This window comes from Melanotaenia boesemani, chromosome 21 (genome assembly GCF_017639745.1).
Source record: "Melanotaenia boesemani isolate fMelBoe1 chromosome 21, fMelBoe1.pri, whole genome shotgun sequence".
NCBI lineage: Eukaryota > Metazoa > Chordata > Actinopteri > Atheriniformes > Melanotaeniidae > Melanotaenia > Melanotaenia boesemani.
Window position 1 is genome coordinate 3,419,514 of NC_055702.1, and position 22,972 is coordinate 3,442,485.

At 40.0% G+C, this 22,972-nt stretch overlaps 1 protein-coding gene across 3 annotated transcripts; it reads right to left on the reverse strand.

Annotated features, from left to right (window-relative positions):
• Positions 1–2,506: 2,506 nt before the first annotated feature.
• st6galnac (ST6 (alpha-N-acetyl-neuraminyl-2,3-beta-galactosyl-1,3)-N-acetylgalactosaminide alpha-2,6-sialyltransferase) lies at positions 2,507–21,585 on the reverse strand. 3 transcript variants are annotated; one of them, XM_041974800.1, is made up of 10 exons: positions 21,456–21,585; positions 20,352–20,680; positions 13,159–13,411; positions 10,333–10,498; positions 6,477–6,645; positions 5,986–6,124; positions 5,791–5,894; positions 4,266–4,349; positions 3,894–3,993; positions 2,507–3,669 (listed from the first exon to the last, which is right to left on the reverse strand). In XM_041974800.1, exons 2-10 carry the CDS (start codon positions 20,498–20,500, stop codon positions 3,484–3,486), a joined length of 1,350 nt encoding a protein of 449 aa, XP_041830734.1. In that variant the 5' UTR covers positions 20,501–20,680; positions 21,456–21,585; the 3' UTR covers positions 2,507–3,483. The 3 variants fall into 3 exon arrangements, with proteins under 3 accessions (XP_041830734.1, XP_041830733.1, XP_041830731.1); XM_041974799.1 differs by having other exon boundaries at positions 13,159–13,414; positions 20,352–20,607; positions 21,456–21,583; XM_041974797.1 differs by having other exon boundaries at positions 13,159–13,414; positions 21,456–21,583.
• Between the last annotated feature and the right edge of the window lie 1,387 nt (positions 21,586–22,972).

The following is a 22,972-nucleotide window of genomic DNA, read 5'->3' on the forward strand; positions in this document are numbered from 1 at the left end:
AAGCTCGGTGATCCGGGAGGGGCTCAGAGTAGAGCCGCTGCTCCTCCACATCAAGAGGAGCCAGATGAGGTGGCTCGGGCATCTGGTCAGGATGCCTCCTGTTCCAGGCACGTCCCACCGGAAAGAGGCCCCGGGGAAGACCTAGGACACGCTGGACGGACTACATCTCGCGGCTGATCTGGGAACACCTTGGGATCCCCCCGGATGAGCTGATGAATGTGGCCGGGGAGAGGGCAGTCTGGGTTTCCCTACTCAGGCAGCTGCCCCCCCGACCCGATGGATGGATGGATGGATGGATACTACAAAATTATGTTTGCAGTAAGTGATGCTGTAGGTCTCTTCTGTATTGTAACGAGTATTCCTAATATTTTGACCTACTCATGTACATTGTGTGAATTAGAGAAAATTTAGTTCAATAAGTCAGTTTTGGTGTGGTTTAAATCACATTTTACAGGTGTTCATGAGAGAATGCTCACTGGGAGTGTAATCCAGCCAGAGAAGATCTCGTTTTGCTGGCCGCACATTCCCCAATGCAGAATGTTGTTGTAATGTCCCGCCACCAGACATTTTGGCAACATTGCAAAGCCTGACTCATGGCTTCCTAACTTCCTAATACAGACCCCTCTCTGGCGACATGGTACTATGAACAGCTAGCTATAAGTCTTCCTCCCAGCCCCATACTAGAGTTTCCAGGCTGGCTGAAGATGGAGAGGAAACCTGGTTCACGTGAATGTTACTAAAGAGAGACTTTAATAGACAAGACAGAGAGGACCTGCAGACCAGATCTATTGTCATTCAAGTTGACTTTTTTTCTCTACATAAAGACTTACAGAATTATTTTTTCCTCTTAGCTCGTTATTTGGTTCAAAACTAATGATCTAAGTGGGTTTTCAGATGTAACTGTAGGGGAGATATTTAGTTTAACACACCATGACTTGAGTGTTTAACATTAAACATTATATCTAAGACAGTTAATTCTTTATCACCAGCATCATAAAATGATTTGAGACCAGGGTTTTGTGACAATTAGTTTAGACAAGCAAAACAAAGTATTTGTTTTAAAAGTATATTATATATGTTGCCCATTTTTACATAAGTATTACATTTTTTGCATGTTTTACAAGTCTGCAGCTGTTGACAAAGACTTCACATGCTAAACACACAACACACACATATTACCAACTGAGCACAGATTAATTTGCACTCTTGAAAAAGAAAAAGAGTCTCTGCTTTTGACAATGAAGGAACCACCAAGTTTTTTTTTTTATTTGAACAGTTTCACAAAGTTCAAAAAGTGAAAATACTCCCTTTGCTCAGCTAGTCTGTAGAAAAACCACCCAGTATTTCAAAAACTGAATTACTTTAAATATGAACTGATTCAACACATTAAAAAAAAAACGATTAACCCGTTACCTGATTCGATTTGTTTTTGGTTCTTTACTTCGGCTAAGATCGACAGTATGTTACCACTGCTGGAAATACAGTAAACTGATTCTATTTGTTTAATATGTGTTCCTCAAACATAACAGCAACATAACGAACAAAAACTTACATAAAGCTGAAAAAACAATGTAAAAAATAAGTTAATTCAGTTTTACTATATAACCTTACATGTTAAAGCATTTGTCCTTGCAAGGTTTGAAGTAGATCAGTGGATTTTCTTTCACCTTCCAAAGTAAAAAAAACACATAAAGAGAAGAAAAAAAAAAAAACTGTAAAATGTCGGCACAGACTTTAGCCACTGCCAGCACAGCTCTATAAAGATACAGGATATTTAAAGCAAGTGGCATGCAGAGTTGCAGTCATGCCTCTTTGGTACAGAAAATTAGAAACAGATTACACGAAACCACTCCAATAAAACACATTTTGAAAAAAAAAAAGAAAAAAAGAAAAAAAAAAAACAGGAGGAAAAAAGAAAAAATTAGTAAAATGTTAACACTCAGGCACTGTTTGAATTAAGGCATTGAAGACAAGGCTTTAAACTTCATGAACCCTTTGAAATTTTTGTTTTAGTATTAGTAGTATTAGTACATAAATTATCTAAAAACAGACAAGTCCAAAAAGCAGATGAACAAATTCCAATAAAAATTTGATTAAAATTTGTGATTCCATTTTGCATGAAGAGCAAAAATTCTGAACCCATGAATTTTGTACATTACCAACTCAAATAGTTTGTTAGTATGCTAGCATCCTAACATGAATATAGTAATGCAATCAGTAAGTGGTTTATTTTTTACATTATTCAATCTATTGGTTTAGCATGTGAGCATACTAACATCCTAAAATGTTTAAAGCAATGGAATCCGTTTGTGGTTAATTTTTATATCATTCAGCTTATTGGTTTAGCATGCTAGCAAGCAAGCAATAACTGTAGCTGAACAAAGATTTTTAACCACATTGTATAGTATTTTTGATTTAATTGTTCACAGATGCACCTGATAATTGCTGTCATAAAAATTCAAACTCTTGAAAATGCAAAAAAAAAAAGAAAGAAAAAAAAGCCATGACTTTGTACAAAATGTTGTGCTAATGCATCTAACAGATTTTAAGGCCACAATTTAGTAAAGCTACACGAAACATCAAAGGGGTGTCATTTAGCAAAATTCACACTGTAATACCCTTTATAAAAGAATATAAAGTTCAGTGTAGACTAAAAAGGCCAGACAAACCTTTTGAGACACAATGCAAATATAATTTTAACCAATTTATACAAAAGTGTTCTGTATTCACTTGGGAAAAATAAAGTTCTGTTTTTCTGAATTAAAAGAATTTTACAAAAATTAAACAAACAACAAAAAAAAAAAACTCTTAACCATGCCCTCACCTGAAGGAAGAAAAAAATATATATAAAGCATCAGTATCTTACGGGATAAGATCATTTAGCTCTACTGGAATCTTTATGCTTTTACTCTAGACCTAAAACTCAACTGTAAGAAACGACCACAAACTGAGTTTTTGCAGAACCTGAGGTTGCAACTTAAGGCGTCTCATTTTCATATCTACTTTCTGGCACTGTGTAGGGTCAACATTTTCCCACAGCACATAGCATGAACTATTTACCCCTCCTACTCTTAGTAATTCATACTTTTACAAAGTACAGTTGTTAAAAATGGGGGTCTTGATAGTCCAGCAGCAGAAGCTGCTTGGAAGTTTCTAGTAAATGCATAAAACCAGAAGTTTCATTTGTAAAATGATCTTGTATTTCCAAGTGAATGCACAATTACTTCTGTATATTTACTGATCTGCAAATCACCAGAAACTAGATTTGCAGGGTAAATAAATATAGTCATGAATGATATACTCATGATCACAGCAGCTGTCATAAAAACAAAAACGAATCTTCCTTTCATTCACAAAAGGAAAACCCTTTTTGCTCAGTTCAGATTCATTTTGAGACAAGACAGGCGGGCCCTGACTTTCTGTATATTCTGTTTCCTCATGACCACACTGGCGACTTGTGTGCCAGCAGGTTGATGTAATTTTCTAGTCTGTACTCTTTTTTTGGCGCATGTAGAGGCGTATGAGGCCTGCTTGGTGCAGCTGCTGCCACAGATTCATCTCCAGCCGCAGGTCATGGTTGATGTAGAAGCCCACTGGGTGGTAGCTCCTGTCATAGTAGTGGTCAGAGTAGTTCCTGTAGTCTGGAGTTATAAAGCCATATGCACTCACCTTCAGCAACCAAGGAAAAACAAAGAGCAACAATCAGATTCTGAGACCTGATTAACTCAAACTGGTACAGAAAAGCGAACAAAAAAACACAAACAGGATAAAAAACAACTAAACAGGTTTTCACAGTGATGGCACACAGGGATTTTTCAGGGCAAGTGGCGAGTTACTACATCATTGATACACATTAGTGCACAACAACACGGTGCAGTAAAAAGGAAGCCCACCTGATCACAAACATGCAGAGCAGCCAACAGCATCACAGCTCCAGTTGATGGACGGTAGATGTCCTTATATTTGGTTTTCAGAGCGTTAGATCGAAGGAATCTGGAACAAGAAATCATAAATGGTTCTGATATATTCATAGAGATGACTGTGTATTTCTTAGGATTTTGTCCTCATTTTAACCCTGCTTACCTGGGTGGTTAAAATTCTATGTGCACATAATTATTGTTAGATAACCCTGATTTTAGCAAGTCCCTGTGTGGGAACTCTCCTCAGCATCTCACTTTGGTTTTACTGTCTTTTTCACACTCGGGAAGTTTAAATTTGAGTTCATGTTTCTCTTGATTCAGCGTGTCTGAAGGGAATTTACTGACCTGTTTCTGAGGTAACGAATGAAATCGGGGTGGTACATCTTTAACTTTTCAGCTGACACATCTTCCCCAAAGTACTTTGATGGACTGTGGGAAAAAATATCACAATCAGCCTCCTCTGATTATTGACTTATATGCAGCCAGTCTATTTAAAAGAAGATAAACCAACCGTCTAATCTCAGCAGTCATGATTCACAAAGTATAACTCATCTTCTAAATTGCAGGTTCATAGTTAACATACTTTTTAGGGCTTCAGCAGAGTTGACCTATAGGCTTGTACGGGAGCAATTGATTTGTGTAAATGCACATAAACACTGTTTCCAGCTCAGGATGGGGTGGTTTGGTAAACGATGTTGTGTTCTGTTTCCACAGCAAACTATTCCCTTACGCCAGGAGTATCCAAGTCCAGTTGTCAGGAGCTACTATCCTGCAACTTTTAGAGGCATACCATCTCCAGTACACCTGAATAAAATGGCTGAATTCCCTCATGCACATGTCTTTCTGCTCTGCAGAGGCCTGTAATGAGCCAATCATTTGATTCAGGTGTGTGTGTGTGGTTGGATAGTTTGCCATGAACCCAGACCTGTAGGTGGAAATGCAGCTTTAAAATTTTTCAACCAAGCATTAAAAGGTACAGTATGTAAACATTACTGAAATCTAGTGGTAAAGATGGGCATAGAAACTACTTCAAATGCGTAGAAGTTGTGAATGTACGGTGGCCATCACTGACCAAAATACTTCCAGACAAACATGTCATCTGTAAGTGTATCCAATGGCTTCAAGCCTGTTGTGCAGCGACGTTTGCAAAACTAAACTTTTGCTACCTTTTGAGGTGTTATCCCAAATGGTTCTGTAGCACCAAAAATACAAACCCGGTACTGTAGTTTTAAAGCTCAAATGTTGCTCACTTCACACACAGAGTTGTCCATTCAGAGACACCATAGTAAAGATGGTGACATAAATAAGGCAGCTGCCATGTAAGGACATATAAATGAATTTTGACCTATGGTCACGAGCTGTGGGTAGCAACCAAAAGAATGAGATTGCGAATGCAAGCAACCGAAATTAGTTTCCTTCACAGGGTGGCTGGGCTCTCCCTAGAGATAGGGAGAGAAGCTCGGTCATCTGGGAGGAGCCAGATGAGGGGGCTCAGGCATCTGGTCAGGATGCCTCCTGGACGCTCCCTGGTGAGGTGTTCCAGGTACATCCCACCAGGAGGAGACCCCGGTAAAGACCCAGGACATGCTGGACAGACTACATCTCTTTACTGGCCTGAGAACGCCTCAGATTCCCCCCAGGATGAGCTGGAAGAAGTGGTGGAAGAAGAAGTGCTTAGGCAGCTGCCTCCACGACCCTACCCCAGATAACCGGTAGAAAAAGTAGATCATTTTTTTTTCTGTCAATTACTTTTCTTTTTCTTAAACACACCCACACACACAGAGCATCTTTAGAGCCATGATGCTGGCACAGAATAACATGAACAAATCACCAGTTTGAGTCGAACTGCAGCCTATAAAGTGTTGCTTACTCTTTGTCCTTCTCAGGCCCCCGATCCACTGGGGTGTGTGTCGCCGCTGCCTTCACCAGCAGGTAATCCCGGTCATGATCAGGCAGGAAAACATACCGCATTTCCTATCAGAGAGCAGCAGAGCAGGATGTCAGTACATCTTTGTTTTCCCACTCAAAGAGGAGAGACCTTAAGCTTTATTTTTTTTTAAATTACCTTGGACACAGGAGGTCCTTTGTACCCATTCACCGCATATTTCCTTATGGAGTTCATCAGTGTGTTTGTGGAAAATGTGTAGTGTGTGGTGCGGGACCCCACGTCCTGCTCAAATCCCTTAATGATCACCCCATTGGTCCTAAAGATGCACAAAACACACATGAACACAAAGAAACACAGGAGTTCAGTCAGTACAGCAAACACACACACAGCCACCCAGTGTGAGTGAACAACTGCTAGCTGCTTCCTTCACTGCCAGAGACGCCTTTAGACAGGTAGCAAAGCCAACCTTTAGTCAGCTGCTGTCTCACTGCTGCAACACTTTCAGTATGTAGAACAACGAAGGAAGTTGTCTTTGGTTTTTATAGAAAAACAAAGAAAAACTGGAAAATTTGAGCTTTTAAATAAAATGAAAAAACATCTTTTGTGGTGAATCAACAATGTGGAATTTTACTCCATATGCAGGATCAAACACTGGAGGCAGAATCTACCTGAAGACATAATGATGACCATCGATCTCCTGCCCTTTCTGAGAGTTGTTCAGTATCCCTCCATTCCCCACTACAGCACAGCGGCTACACTCATTCCCATGAGTCTCCCAGTTGTCCAACATCTGCTGGTTTGCAGAGGAGTTCAGGACGGAAAGTGTTTCCACCAGAGCTGAAAACAAAAAAATCATCTTAATGTGATTTAATCTACACAATCAAATGTGGCATACAGACGCTTTTGTGCCCACATAAATTCCCCACGCTCAGATTCAGATACTTGTTATTAGAAGAGAGAGAATGAGGATGTCTGAGAGTAACGTGTGGGCCCAAGACAGGAAACAACATGGCAAGCACCTTCCCAGAGATGAGACCTGCATTTCCTCATAATTACCTAAATTCTATCAGCTTTGGTCACAAGGGACAACAGCTTTAAACCTACTGTAGCTACAGAACAGTTCCTTTATGATGATGGTGGTGATAAGTAAAGAATCATCTGTCTGCTCTGTATCAGATGCATTTTATGTGCACATTTAAACCAATGAGGCAATACTATCAGGAAACCATAACAAGTAAACATAGTTTTATTTTATGGGTGAAATTCTGCTTAGAAATAAATGTGCGATATTTCTAGATCCAGGATTAATTTTATACCCAACTCATTTACAGCAGGCCTGCAGAGAACAGAGAGAAACCAGACACAGATGATACTTCCTGAGACATTTACCTGCATAACATCTCTATTAAAACACCTGGAAAACTGTTCAGGCTCACTTTTAGATTCTATTTTTGCACAGCTACTTGGTATAACTAATTCCTAGCCCACAGCTAGTCAAAGCGGTGCTATGAAGTAATCCAGCAGGTTCTATGCATCGTTGCTCAAACACACCTGAGTCATTGTGCAGAACTTGATTGGCGGTTAGATCCATTTCATTTGATTCAGGTGTACTGAAGCAGGAACACTTTGAAAACTTGCTGAATTGCAGCTCTCGTAGGACCGGATTCAGTAGACCTGTCCTGGATTAATTAGGCTGTTACCCTCTGGTTCCATTTAAAGTAATGTAGTTTTCTCTTAGGAGGAGATAACCAAAATTTCTACTGTGTTTCAGGTGAATTTACTCTGACACAGTAATCATAACTTGATTCTGACACTTCTGTAGTAATCTCACATCTCAGCTTTCTTTGAGACCAAGATTATACATACAGCCTTTGTAGCTGTGAAGATATACTTAGTTTATTTAGGATATGTCATTTCAAACAGAAAGCAGAACAATAGGACTCACAGAAGAGGTTAAGTTTACTTAAAGGTTGTTTGGCTGGTACTCTGCTTGGAACAGGATACGACAGGATCTGAATCTGCTCACCTTCATCCCATTAGTGGAAGTTAAAGTTATTCTGAAGGGACTGGAGACGGCACCTTTAAATTACTTTCATTTTTAATGTTTTTTAAGTATGTAGCTACTTCTTGGCTTTAAATTAACTAATTTATATTCTGTATTGTTAGAGCTATCTGTAACTGTACCAAAATGCTTTTTTGTTCATCCAAAACAGGTCTCTCTTGTAAATTCCTTCATGTCTCTGCTAGTTGTCTCAGCATTAACAGGTGAGACACCCTGGACAGGTCACCAGCCCATCGCAGGGCCAACACACAGGGACAAACAACCATTCACACACAATCCTAGGCAGAATTTAGAGTCATCAATTAACCAAACATGTATGTCTTTGGACGGAGAAAACCCACACATATACGGGGAGAACACGCAAACTCCACACAGAAAGGCCACTGCCCTCAAGGTTCGAACCTCCCCTTAAAAAGAAAATGAAAAAAAGAAACATTATGGGGAACTTTTTTTGAGGGGAGGGACTTCCAAGTTTCCAAGAAGTAAACGACTTCCTGCTACTTTACTTTGAATCTTTTTTCTTGTGTAAAAAATAAAAAAAATTAGAGATTCAAGTAGCAACTGAATGCAGCAACAGTAGTTTAAAGAAGTGAGAGAAGCAGCGCCACAAAACAATAAAGCGGAGTAATAATATGCGGTTTTCTGATTAGAACATAACCGCTGGCAAAACGATAACTTTGTTTGAGCGGCGCTGTGGGCTAAACTCGGGGTTATCAACCTGTTAGAAATTTTTACCTTTTGACATTTAACGTTCCTCTTTGATGTTTCTAATAACTGGCCCACCACCCACATAACAATGTAGAAAGACAGGATGTGGTGAATGTTGATATACAAGATAACTGCACTTCTTCTCTGAAGTATATTCACATATTGCGTGCTGATATACAGGGTGCACTACTGAATGTTGTGTTTTTCCAGTTATGTTATGTCAGTCACTTCAACTGACGCTGCACTTCTCTGAAGTATGTTCGCATATCTGGTTTGGCTCATTTACACAATCCACTCAATAAAAAGGCTCAGCTGGGGTGAAGACTTTGGAGTTGACAGACAGACACTCTTGAGTGATTATCTGACTCTGGTCTCTCCCCATCATGATGTGCTGAAAACTTATCCTGAGTTCTTGTGTCTTATTTTATGTTAAGAAAACCCTGACACTGCAAGACGCGAGTTCCGAAATATTCCCAAACACTTCTGTGTCAGCAGCGATACGTTTATTCTTTCCATTCATGGTTCCAAAACAAATCCAGACACAGAGTAAACGTTATTCTGACTGAAACAAGCTTATGCTATATATTATGTGATTACATGGTCAACAGAAATGTGACCACCACCGAGCTCACCCCACTTCCTCATCCATAACACCTGTGAGTTGGTACCTTTCAAACTTCGTGACACACACACGCCCACAGCAACACACCCCCCACCCAGATGCCGATGCTGCATGTCACCTGTGCCACCTCATAAATACTAATATGGCTCCTACAGCTGTGAAAGCAGAACATTTCCACATCTCTACTGAACACGGTGGGGTGTTACACAGCGAGAAGGTACTGGAAAAAAACTAACTTACTTCCTCACGCAAAACAGTAAAAATGACTAGTGTTATGTAAAAGTTATTCACCAGGGGCAGAAGACAAGTATCACACTGTGAACAACGCGGTTTTGAGCAAAGTTTATACTATAAAATGATGTAAAAGGTCTCAGAAAGCGTATCAAATATGATAAATTGAGCATTAAAAGGTTACAGTTTGAGATATTTTCACAAACATCTGTAAAGCCCTCTTTTAGAAATATTAAAAATGTCACTATATGCTGTCAATAAATACAAGAAATTTTTGTGGCTTCTTGCACTGCTCGTATGTGGTTTGCCAGAATCCCCCACATCTAAACCAGTCTGAACCAGAGTCTCTAGCCAGCGTCAAGATTATCGTGCACACCTGATGAGTTGTGAAACAATGTCTCAGGCTTCAAATCAGATATAAAAACTTAACAAGTGTTTTTTTTATTTATTTATTTGCTCAAGTGAAAGCAGCTGAGCGATTTATCTTCTACAGTTAGCACAGAGATCAGCACGGATGAGAAAAGTCACTGCAAACATTTTGGCTCGTTATGGCAGGAATAAAAACATGTATTCAATCACATTAAAGATGGCTGCCTTCCTGGTATTGACCCTGCAATGTGATGCATTTTACTGCACCTTAGCTGACGTTATTGAAATAAACAAGCCTGCTGTGGCACGTCATGAAGTCAGCTCTTAGAAAAGTCTACAAACGGCTGCATTCCAGCCGGGCGAGCTGGTTCCACCTGGTTCTCTATGACTGATAGAAATGAGCGATCACAGGTTAAATTCTTTGGGCAACAAATGAATCTTACAGAAGAGCGAATAAACAAAGTTAGATGAAAGTGAAGAAATTTAAAGGACAAAGGATGACAGCTAAATGTTAACATAAACAAAAGCTCACTCTTGTATTTGATGCCTCCCCAGCCGTGTGCCCCTGGATACTGGCTCAGACGCTCGTACTGTTCCTCAGTTACATGTTTGGCCCACTGCAGGACTGGAAGATGCCCAAGAAATCTGCTTCCAAATACAGTTTTCTTGATCTGACCTCGGATACTGTCTGAGCAGTCCTGTGAGAAACAGATGAGAAGAAGCCATGTTTTCATACCAGACACTGAAGTGCTTCACTTTCACAGTGACTGGCCAGTATTAACCTCCTGAAACATTATTTTTAATAATGCAGCTATGAAAGATGAGCACTGATGTTCATCCAGGGATGAAACACGCTTGGAAATTTACAAATCTTAAAATCAAATTGAGGACAGAAAAGGAAGCGTGTCTTGCTGGATGAAAGCGCCCACTGAAGCAGTGCTGAGAGGAAGAACTATAGTTTTGCTTTTAACTCCATCTTCCACACAATGTTAGACCTTCTACATAACGTCCGTCTCTGGACACAGAACATTTTAAGCCCCCTAGAAGCCCACAAGGCTGTGTCCCGACCCTTTCCTGTATTCACATGGCTGCTCACCCGCCCACAACACTGAGATCATCATTAAATATGCAGATGACACAGCAGAGTTGGGACTGATCAGTGCAGGAATAAGTCCACTTAAAATAAAAAATGTCTTTGCATGTTGACACCTGATTACTTTGTTTTAAGCACTTTGAGTTACTTTTGTCTGAATAGTGCTATATAAATAGTTCGATTTTGTATCTTACAACGACAAAGAAGCTAAATCTGAATTGTGGCAGTGAAATCAGAATGCCTTTATTCTGCTGATTTAACAAAATCATTCATTCAGTTAATATTAAACTAAAAATCCCAAATAAAAAACTAAATAACTGGCTTGTTTTTTCATTATTCCTTTAAAAAATCTGAAACAAAAAAACTAAAATCAGGCTGTTTTTTCACTCTTAATTTGAAGATTTGAAAAAATTTTACTAGAAAATTGACCTGCAGACAGAAATTGATTTTGATATTTAATTTTTGGGATTTACACGACACAGAAGTTGTTGTTTTCTGCTTTGTGTGTTGCTCAAGTGGTGATAACGTATGGGTTCTCCTCAGCTCCCCCCAAAGCACCGCTGGCCAACGTCCACCAGTGACTCTTATGATGGTCCAAAAGAAAAGAAAAATGCAAAACAACCTTTCCTCTGCTTTCGTCTTTGCTCCAACCTTAAAGGGTTAAAAGAGGAAAAAATGTTGAATTCAACCGGCTGCACCACCCACAATTTTCCCTCTACAGGAATAATTTTTTCCTTTAAAATTATACAAAACTTCTCTCACAGCGTCCAAATGACAGGAACCCGCCCAAATTCCCCAAAGATTCCCCACGGAATCATTTATAATAAACGTCACACTGATGTGAACAGAGCATCACTGTTCTGCTCAGGGTTGCAAACTCCCATCAAACCCATGTTTTGTCCCGTTTGAGACTAAATTTCTACCAATTTTCAGTGTGACCCAAATCCTAAGAGCTTCAATTGAAAGCAAAGGACTTGTTTTTGTCTTTTAAAATATGTTTCTCTGCTCATCCAAAAGGCTTCTTCATTAATGACCTGACTGGTGAGGAGTTCACTGACCCCGATGCGACATTTAACTTTGCCATGGCAACTGCTACGCCCAAACAGAACCATCAGCTGACTGATAACTTTAAGGACAGTTTCAGTAATCCCACAGCAGTTTCTCCAGAAATTACTTATTCTAGTTGTCAGTGTTACGAATAGCCATAGTAATAAATTTATATAAATATATTTTTAAAAAAGAGGCATTTAAAATAAAACTCCAGCATCTTCATTTCATTGGGTTTCTTATTCCCTCTGGATGGAAAAACCCAACACAGGCCAGTGTTCACATGTTCAGTGGAGAGGATGGAGTCTCACCCCTGCACACATGACTGAATTTCCAAGTTAAACCTTTACTAGACACGCTCACCTGTGCAGTGTGATGGTGGCAGCCATCCACAGAACACGTTACGTCAACATTACACAGATTATGTGATAAAGTTAATCTCTTCCTTATATACTGAATTTTAAATCAACATTTGTAGAACTTTAACTTTCTGTAAACAAATTATATTGATTCCTCTGAATCAGACCTCAGCTGTACCACTGGGGAACATGAGAATAAAAATAAAAAAATAAATAAAAAATAAATAGTACAATTTAATTTGACTAAATCCTGAAGTCTCCACCGGCCTCCACGGACCGAGCATGCATCGCTCCGCTGGAGAGAAGAGCCTCATTTGAGTTAGTTAAATCCTGCAGCAAGTAGGAATAAAAAAATGTTGAAAACCTGCAATTCCAAGTAAATTCTGGTTTTGTTCACCAAGCCCCGACATACAGAGGTTTATAAAAAAAACTGGTAAATAACAGACCATAACATAGGAGATGTGGAGAACCAGAGATGAGAACCTGCTGTGAAACATTATTTCTCGTATGCAAAGATGACACAGCAGAAACTAAAAGAGGCCCAAATTACACTTTCAGTTCTTCTAAGAAAAAACACATTTTTGCACAAGATACAATAGAAGTCATTCTTCATCTGCTGATGCTGTCGTGTTGAGGAAATGTTGATAATTAACATTCAGCAATCAGTCAAATATTAAGTGGAAATGCTTCCTGTTTCGCAGTAAAACATCCACATGAGGACTCCTGCGTCATCTCGGTTATGCTCAGACACTGGCAAGAAGTTTTTTGCATTAATATCATTTTAATGGGAACAAATCTGGAACATTTACCAGCATCATTTTATCAGATAAAACCTGGACCAGCACAATTTAAGACTCACCGTTCGCTGGGGGACGTCTTCCCTCATGTAAGAGTCCCCGATGAAGGGCGGCTCTGTGGGTCCAGTTGCCCGGTTGGGCCGTATCGTGGGGGATTTGGTGCTGGACTCACTTTTTTTTTGTGTTGTTTTTTGCCGTTTGGTGGGTGTCAGAGTGTGTGGGACTCTAATGGGGCTTGGGGTGGAGGTCAGGGGGCTCAGAGGCCTCTGGTTGGTGGAGATTCCTCTTTCCAGGGGCTCATTGGGGTGTTGTGAGCTGCTGTGGAGAACAAATCAAATTAAGTTAATCTGAAACCCTTTAACAGTCTCAATCTTATCTGTACTTTTAATAATTCAAGTTTTGGGGAAGACTTTGTTTTCTCCCTGAAATGTAAAAAAGAAGCTTGATGCCCACTGTGAGGAAAAAAAATATAAAACACTCTTGCCGCAACTTCCCATTTCACAGCATGACACATAGGGTTAGCATGTCGTTTTGCATCATGTTGAGCTTTAGAAAGCCTCACAAGCTTCCAATGTGAATAATATTGTAAAAGAATGCCCTCCTTTATCTTTTCAGCACTTAGAAATGCCTTTTTATTTTCTGATGAGACTCATTTGGACCCTCTTGGAGTTTAATGGTGACTTTTGTCCTGTTAGTTTACTAGTAATAACTTGAGAAGCTGAAAAAGATCTTAAGAATATTCCATCCCTCCCAGTGACCAGAGACTTCCCTCAACCCAGTCATCTTCTTCAGCATTTTCAGGGGCGTGGAGATTTGTTGAAGCATGTGTATAATTTAAACACTTCAGTAGATGGAGCAACTGAAGGTCTGGAAGCAACTTTCAGGTCCTGTGTCAGATCTTTGTTATCATACTGGACAATTTTATATTTGTTAAAGTCAGTATGAAATCTATCTTTTGTTAAATCTAAAAAGATTTGTCATCATGCAGTACATAGTCAACAAGGTCCTTTGAATAACGCTCATAATCAATATTTTACTATAAAATCACTATCCTGCAGGTTTTTGTTATTTCCCTGCTCCAACATCTGACTAAAACCAGTGGGTCATTGTGAAGAAGTTGACAAGAAGCTGTTTGCTTCATTTGATTTGAATCAGATGCGTTGGAGCAGGGAACAGGGATCTACACTTCTGCTCAGAACTGTCCCGGTCCCAAGTCTCTGGGGCCTCCTTCCACCGATCATGTCCATCAAACCTCCACGTTTGACCTTATCTGCCTTTTCAAGGAGCTTTAACTCAAATGGATTCAGAGTCCTTCACTTTTAGCATGATTGATGTTTTGGCATCTCTTTAGACTTTAGGATTCGGCCATTTTTAAAATGGTTGAGGCCAGGGGTGGAGCTAGACTTTTATACATCAGGTAATCTAAAGGAAATATTTGTTCAAAAACTTGTCTGGTGAAGGTAGTATATCCATATCCTTATGTTCAAGGATCCAGCTGTCAGACTGTTGATACTAGGGCCTGTCTCAGCCTGAGCTGTCCTTCCTCTTATAAAAAAAAAAAAAAAAGCTTAATTATGTAATTTTTTACTCATTTTTTACTCATTTACTCATCTTTACAAATCCAGATGGGTTATATAGGATATATTTCTCCACATTTCCAAGCCATATCTACTTTAAAATCAACTACCAGTCTTGCAAGGCTCCTGTTTAAGAATCAGAATCATGTAGCTCTAGCTTAGTCAGCGCTAAGTAACATGGATACTGAGCTACTCTTTCAGCACCTTTAGTTTTTAAGCTAAAATGAACATTTTGATTAAATGAAATGTTGTGTAATCCCCAACTACACTCAGTGAAAACTAAACATGACATGGTTTCCCCACATTATGTTAAAACTACATGTAGTGCTAAAGTGGCACTGCTGCATAGCTTCATGCTAACATCAGGTTAAAAGCCTTACTTAACATTAGTAGTTGCACTTGCACAAGAACAAAATCTATTCTAGAAAAACAGGTATGAATTTTTTTAGGTTGAGTAATTAGGAAGCTTCAGACTGGTGTAGTGATACTAGTGATCCATGCAGGTCTGGAAAGATGTTTGTCCTCCTCCAGTAACCTGTCAATATTCTGAGGTGGTACCACTAAGGAGGTGGATGTGCCACCCTGAGCACCCCTCTGGCTCCGGCCCTGGTTGAGACTGCTAATTGGATTTAATTTGATTGTATTTATTCGAGGGGAAAAAGAATTAGTTTTTTGTCAGTAAAATTAGATTTCAAAGCAGCCACACAGAGCTGATATTCAAATCTGCCATAAGTAATTTGATTTGAATTAAAATCACAAATATTCAAAAAAGGAGAAAGAAGTGAATGACTCGAGATGCATTTCGAAACTTATTTCTTTCCTGCTGCTTTTAGTGACACTGAACTGAGTGATGATAAATATAGAAACCAAACATTTGCAGAGGCCTCTCTGTTCCCTCGTGTTGTCAACCACGCGGCTGCTGACAACACCTCCATCTCAGAAAACCTCAGCTCCATTCTCCCGTGTGATTGGCTGTGTGGTTGTTATGAGCGTGGCGCACCAGATGCCACCGCTGCAGTAAGTAAACCTCGTAAAGTCGCTATCGAAGCACAAATGTAACGAAGCAGCTAAATTAATGTGTAACTGGAATTTCTTTGGTTCAGCTAAGATCAAGGTTCACAAATCAAAGACTGGATGTCACTGACACACAATCACCAGAAACATGACTTGATGATCAGAGTTTGTAGTCATGCCCCCCGAAGACAAATAAAATACCTCAGAATAGACTAAAAAGAACCACCACAAGATAACAAATGAGCACAAACAGCAGGACCAAAAGGTCTAAATTTGCACAATGACCCCATCGAGCAACACATTTCTAATCATCTCCAAACACCTGTGTGATAACAGGATTGAGTCACTCATTCGTGTGTCAGGATGACTTCACTCGTAACATTTCCACTAACTTGTGTTTTTAACGGTGTCCTGAAAACACCCTGTGTTTATTATTACACCTACGTGTTGCCCTGACCACTGTTGCCATGGAAATTAAAGCAGACTCTAGTCTGACCTTATAAAGGAAGCATTTCCAGATCTATCTCAGGTTGGCAATAAGAAAAAGCTAAAGAAATGATAAATAAAGGGCAATGGTATTCAAACCGTCCTCAGACGTAACCTTGGTTGCCGTAGTTTCAGACAATACGAGACAAGACAAGCTGGAGCTCCTGACACACTATCAGGAAGAAAAGACGTAAGCAAACCGTTATCTTAATCTAACACACACGAAGCCCTTTAGATTGTGTCTCTTGAGTCATTTCATGAGAATGGTACAATTTAAGTCCTTCTGACCCTTTTGGGCCCATTTTATCTGCTCAGTCTCCAGAATTTATATTCACACAGCTTTATGTATTCACAGTGAAATGTTTACAGTGTAAAACAGAATAATTACATTCTATCTTGTAATGAGGAATGAGTGTTTTTTCCAGTTGACATTTTGTCATGTCCCTCACGGCCTCCAGTGAAAGTCTACTTGAAATATAACTATTTAAAAAAAAGTCCATATTTTTATATTAACAAATGTGGTTTTTGCTTGTGATGATTTTCTTTAAACTGATAAATTTTTTATCACATTAACTCAGGAACTTCTCACCCTCATTACACAAATGATCTCTGCTTCATGAAAACAACGACTAGGACAAAAAGACACTAGAGAGCCAAGCAGGCTCCTTCTAGCATTGCTATTGATATTGTGGTTGTCAGACTCAGTCTTTATTATTATTTCATTATCTATTTTAATATTTTTATCTTATTTTTTAGTTATAGTAGTGGTAGTAGTAGTATTTTGGTTCTCAACAAAACATACGCTGCCGTTCGCGCCCCTACACAGCGACTTGTGCACAGTGTTGATAGAAAATACTACAGTCAATTTGAGTTAAAAAAACAATTGATTGTGTTTGTTAAAATCTTAACACCTGTCTCTAAAAAATATATTAAAAACTTTTGGGTAACTGAAAAGTTGAATATTTGATTTCACTGTGAGCTGTTTACAGCCACCATAAGATTACTGGTTTTGCTTAAAATCCGTCATTTTGGATGAAAAATGATGAGGCTGCCGTCACAAAATGGGCCATTTCTGGCTTAAGTATCAAATTTTCAGATTTTGTGTTTGTAGTTATTGATTTAATGTGGAGGGACATCTGTTTAAAAGAATGTTGACTCAAATACATTTTCGAATCATACTCAGGTGTCCATGTTGCAGGTACCAGAGTTGAAGCACATGCTTTTTTTTTTTTAAAGCAGTCTTTCAGACGACAGAGTTTCTCAGGGCCAAACTTCAGTGTCTGAAACAAACCTCAGAGAAACCAACCATTGTCCCTGTCCTTCTACACTGGAGTTAATGCATGTAACAAGGACCTGATGGAGAAATAACACAGCTTACATTTCAAATGTAAGAGACCACCTCTAGTCAAATAACTGCAGGGGCTTTTTAGTTCCCATTAGTGCTAGTGGAGCGCTGGGTGACTCCTTTGTTAGGACCACAATGGTACAACTAGATGTGGAGGGGGGCAGGGAGTAAGTGCTGCTTACAGAAACTCATGATCTAAGGGTTTAACCTTCAACCACGTCCTGCTTCACTGCTCCACCAGTCGCTGCACCAAAGTCGCACAAGTTATTAAATTAATTCAAGTTGTCTTTGTAAAAGGAGTTGAACTACATCCGTGACAACGTTGAGTGGAAAACATTCACGTTATCAGCATGAATACATCACATATCTGCCCTCATTTCCTTAATAGTATTTAAGTCCAAACATGAGAAATAAGTAGCAAAAACAAAATACTGTACATCTATTCTACTTTTCTACCACATAAAAAGATAAAATAAATTAATGTTAGTACAGTTGATTTTTAGGAAGTTCCCCTGTTTAGAAACTAATGAGTTTTACATGTTTTCTGTCTCACAAAAAAAAAAATATAACAGCTGCAAAAACAGCAAACATTGTGTGCACAAGCAGTGTTATAAATAGATGAGGTCTATGTAGAAAGGTAATCAATGATGGGAAAAACACCTTATGTGGACGTAATGGTTTCAGACACCAAATCAGCTTCTTCCAGCTAACATCATCCATTTAAAAGTTAAATTATTCATGTGCAAGCTGGAGAAATGTGGCGTCTCTTCTGATTTCTCACAATAATTATTAATCTGGCCAAGAATGTTGATGCATTAATCTGATTCAGGTGTGCTGCAGCAGGAAACATCTAAAACCTGCAGGACTGCAGCCGTAGAGCACCGAATCTGAGGAAAAAAATAACTTTTTAAGTCAGTCCTACTCAGGTAGCGGCAATATTGTGATGTTCATAGAGTCTTGCCCTGTGTTTGCAGGTATGGAGGAAAGTGTCACTCCATCCCTTTTCTGAGCCTTGAACTGCTGACTCATCTAGAATTACTGGGCCCCTCATCCACACCCACTCCAGCATAACCATGACCCATCTTTAGCTGTGTAACCACACTGCAAATGCCCCGACTTTAAAAAAAAAAAAAAAACAGGTTACAAATATTTTACAGTATATTATCTATACATATTTAAAGGCAGCTACAGACACATAAATGTAACGGCAGTAAAATGGCAGCTGCATTTTACTTTGTTTCTAAATGAACTCAGCTGTGCCGCGCAGGAAGTGGACCAAACCACAGCTTCACATGGATGGGGTGGGGTGTTGGTGTGTTTTCTTCCCCCTTCTGTGTTTTATAGGTGGAGGTTGTCTCACTGAGTTCCGTTACTTTGACCTCTTTTCAAAGATTATCTTTAATTTTACTTTTTTACTCGTCAGTCTCTGGCCCTGCAGGAACAGAGTTTCTGGGAAGTTTCCAAACAGAAACAGGTAAATACAAACAGCAGCTCAGCTGAGCAAAACATTTAGTTTGACACAGAAATCACCACAGAAATAAATGTAATTTATAAAATGTAACTCTGGCTGTCATGATCGGTCTTTAAATCTGGAGCATTCGTTCTAATGCTCCGCTACGCTTCAGCTGTTAAGCCAGAAAAAGGCGGCAAAACTCTGTTGGTTCAGGCGACAGCAGCCACGTGCACCTGCTCAGCAAAATCCCCACCTTCATTTAAATATAGCAATATTCTGATTTGGCGTATTTAAATTTCTAATGAGGTCTGAATGAGACATGCTAGTGTTATATTATCTTAGCCATTCAGCCCATTTAAAGTTACGTCCAGTTGTTTTAAAACCAAGAACATTCATTGGATTTCTCCTTTACCTCAAAAAGTGTGTTTTCCTGCTGCTGGGGTCTGTGTTTCCAGATCTTGTGACAGAAACAAGCCCGTAAACAAGTGACGGGGTTCGTCAAAAAGGAGCTGAAATACTAATAAATAACAGACCTGGCCAATGATGAAGGCAGGTTTTGTAAAGCAGCGGTGTGTGTCGGCAGAGGCTGGGAAAACTCGTTTTTTTTTTTTAAGTGCAAGACTGACAGACATAAATATTCTTTTGCTCCTGCAGCCATCGCCCTGTCGAATAAGCTGAATAAGTAGCTCTGTTTTTCTGTTTTTATTTCATTTTATTCTCTATATATCATCGTCCTTTTAGATGTTTATTGTTTGTGTGATTGTGCACTGACTGTTTTTACTACTTGCTGTACAACAAATTACAAACAAATTGAGAGTCTATTCTGAAACTGAAGAGGGACAAAACCAATATCCATTTAAAAAGCTTAGATAACATATTTAATGAATAATAATAATATTTGGTGTTAGAGGTTTTTCAAAGTCTGCAGACACACTGCATGGATACTTTCCATGCAAATGAAGATATAATATTTAAATCTCAAATGAAACTCTTTAAAAACGCCCATATCTGTAACCACTAACTCTAAACTTTTAGCCTTTTGTATTTTCTTATGGTGCTGAATAAATGTGTGTTTGTGTCTGGGTGGGTTGGGGGTGTAACCATATAGGGTAACTGTATGGTTTTTAGTGTGCCCTGCCAGAGGACTGCAGATGTAAATTAGCCAAAAGGCTAACTCCGGTACAACGCATCAAATGGCAACGTTTGTTTTAAACTGTACATTGTCCCTCATACATAAAATTTAAAAAGGTGACCCAACAGGTTGCAAGGACAGATATATGAAAAGAAATGCACACAGGGTCGCCACCTTTCTGCCGATTACTCGGTTTATTGGCTCAAATTCAAGTTAAAATTCTACTTTACACCTGATGGTTCCCTCACCTGTTTGTCCTCGGTTTGGTGACATGGAGAATCCCGGGAAGCCCGATGAACCAGGTCAGAATCCATTGAAGATTTAAACACAGGATGCAGACGCATAACACGAGGATGAAGGCCCCCACGCCGCAGAGCAGGCTCCTCAGCAGCGACATCCCTGTCCTACTGCAGGTGACTCCAGCCAGCACGCCACGTGTGCTTGCCGTGCCCTCCGCGCTGCCGGCAGGAACATGAGGATGCTGTCTGGCTCAGGATGGGTTCCCTGTTCAGACTGACACGGGGGAGGGCGAGGACTTTACCAGGCAACAACACGATCTGGGCTTCTCTCAACAGAGCTGGTGATGAAGGGAGGTAGAGGCAGAGAGTTGGAACGAGGGCAAAGACTCAGGAGGGTAAACTTTATCTCTCAGCAGCAACAAAACACCAAATAATCCCTTTATAATGAAACCTTTGGTCGCTAACAACGCTGCACAGGGCCACAGCCTCCATATCCTTCTCTTTATCTCCTTTCTGCTGTCAGAGGTCCTCCAATAAACAAAAAAGGGATCTACTGTGGCTTCACACAGCGAGGCTACATAACCTGACCTCAGCGGAACGTTATCTTCAAGGAAACTTCTGCTTAAGTGCCTGTTGGATGAATAAATGACTCTAGATGACAGTAGAAGCTGAAAGCATTAACATACCCGAGCACCACCTCTCTTTACTTCTCACCTCTTTGTGAGCAACGTTATAAAGTCAGCCAGAGGCGAGGCGCTGAGATCTCCTCCCTGAGCTTTTCTTAAAAACTCACAACCCTCAACAAGGAAATAAAAAGCACAACTGATGATGAGTGTGACACTGCTTCCCAGGCTTGTGGGAGAAAGAACTCCAGGCTGAGGTTGAGTGGGGAATGGAAAGAATGTGTGGCAGAGATTTGGTGATAAACTCATGTCTGATAGTACAGAAGAATTTAAAGGAAACAACTTTAAAAAGTTATTAAGTAATGTTTTAATGCTATCAGAGTGACTTAGTCAGTTTACTGGTTCAGCTGAACTCTACCTCATTTCCCCCTCAAACACAAAGAGAAAGCTCTTCAAATATAACAGAAAACCGTAAAAACAAACATCTTACCAGCTGGAAATCTTCTGTGTGCTCAGACTTTCCCTCACTGTGGAGACATATTCCTCTCAGAGAGCTCCGTTACTTGTGCTGTGGAGGGCTGTGCTCAGCCTCGGCACTGTATGGGCGGGTCCGTTGTGAAGTGAGCAACAGCTGCTGGCAACTGGTCACGCTCCTCCTTCTTTCTCTCTCCCTTTAATTCCCTCAGCTCCAGAACATGAGAGAGAGAGAGGGAGGGGGCAGGAGTCTTCCCCAGGCAGCAATAAAGTTAGACATGAACAGGCAGTTCTGGATGTTCACAAACGCACGCATCTTCAGCAAACAGAAAGTAAGAAGAAATATGAAAAACACTTTAAATGGAGTCGACCCTGAACGGGTAAACTGAGCTTTCTGGTGAAAGGAAATGTACCCTGAAAGAGACACGACTCGTGCCTGCCATCAGTCGCTTGGGCAGCCTGGAGGAAGTGAGTTAACTTGAGAGGGGGAAGAAAAAAAGATACAGAAGTACAGAGAGTACAGAAGGAAGCATCCATCAGGAGGGTTGAATGTAGAGACAAAGAAGAACGATGACAGAAAGCCTCCGTTACAGAAAAATAAATCTAAAAAACATGCTGAGGTTCTGATGGCTTGCAAGTATTTTAGGAATTAAAAAAAAAAAGAAAAGAAGAACAGGGACAAAACCATAATCTGGATTCCTGAGGGTCCCGGCACGTCATGACTGAAGACCTCTTCGTCTTTATACGTGATGATTTATAGCATGAGTGGGAGCGGGTGGTGGGATGGTGGAGAGGAGGAAAAAACAAGCAAACAATTGTCAGTTTTCCCACAGTGAACAGAGACGAGGAACAAACTGCATTTTCTAAACAATCTTTGTTTTTATTCTCTTTTTGCTGACAGATCAGTCACCGTCTTCTTCACAGTTTCCGAACCATCGTCGTGAAAACCAGAAAAACTCGACTACGACAGCACAGGGAAAACGGTGTGTTCGGGAACTCCGTGTGCTTGGATGCTTACAGGTGCAGAAATGTGGCACAAAGAAAAAAAAAGTGCTACGATGGTGGGAATGATGCGTGTACAGTGTGTGTGTGTCACCGTGGGGGTCACTTCAGGTCACAATGGGAGGACTGGTGACACACAAAGAAAAGACTCACTGGCTCTTGTGAGGAATGCCAGCTCACACGGCTGTCCCATCGGGTCTGCTGTGCCAACAGCAGCAAGAGCAGCTTTACACCAACCCCCCAGGATTCGGCGAAGCTCCGACCGTGTGACACTCCAACAAATGCTTCTTTCAATCTTGTAGTCGTTACAAACACGTCTGAAATAAAGCTGCATTTCTAGAACAACACCAGATACATTTCACACCTTGTGGCTCGGACAGTTTTCCAGTCAGAAAAAAACGGACGTAGTTTTAAAGATCGTCTATAAGTGGCACATTTCTACGGTTTCACCATGACAAGTGTTTAGTGTTCTCACAAAAGATATATATAAAAAATACTTTCACATCTATGCCCTCTCTGTGGACCAACAAC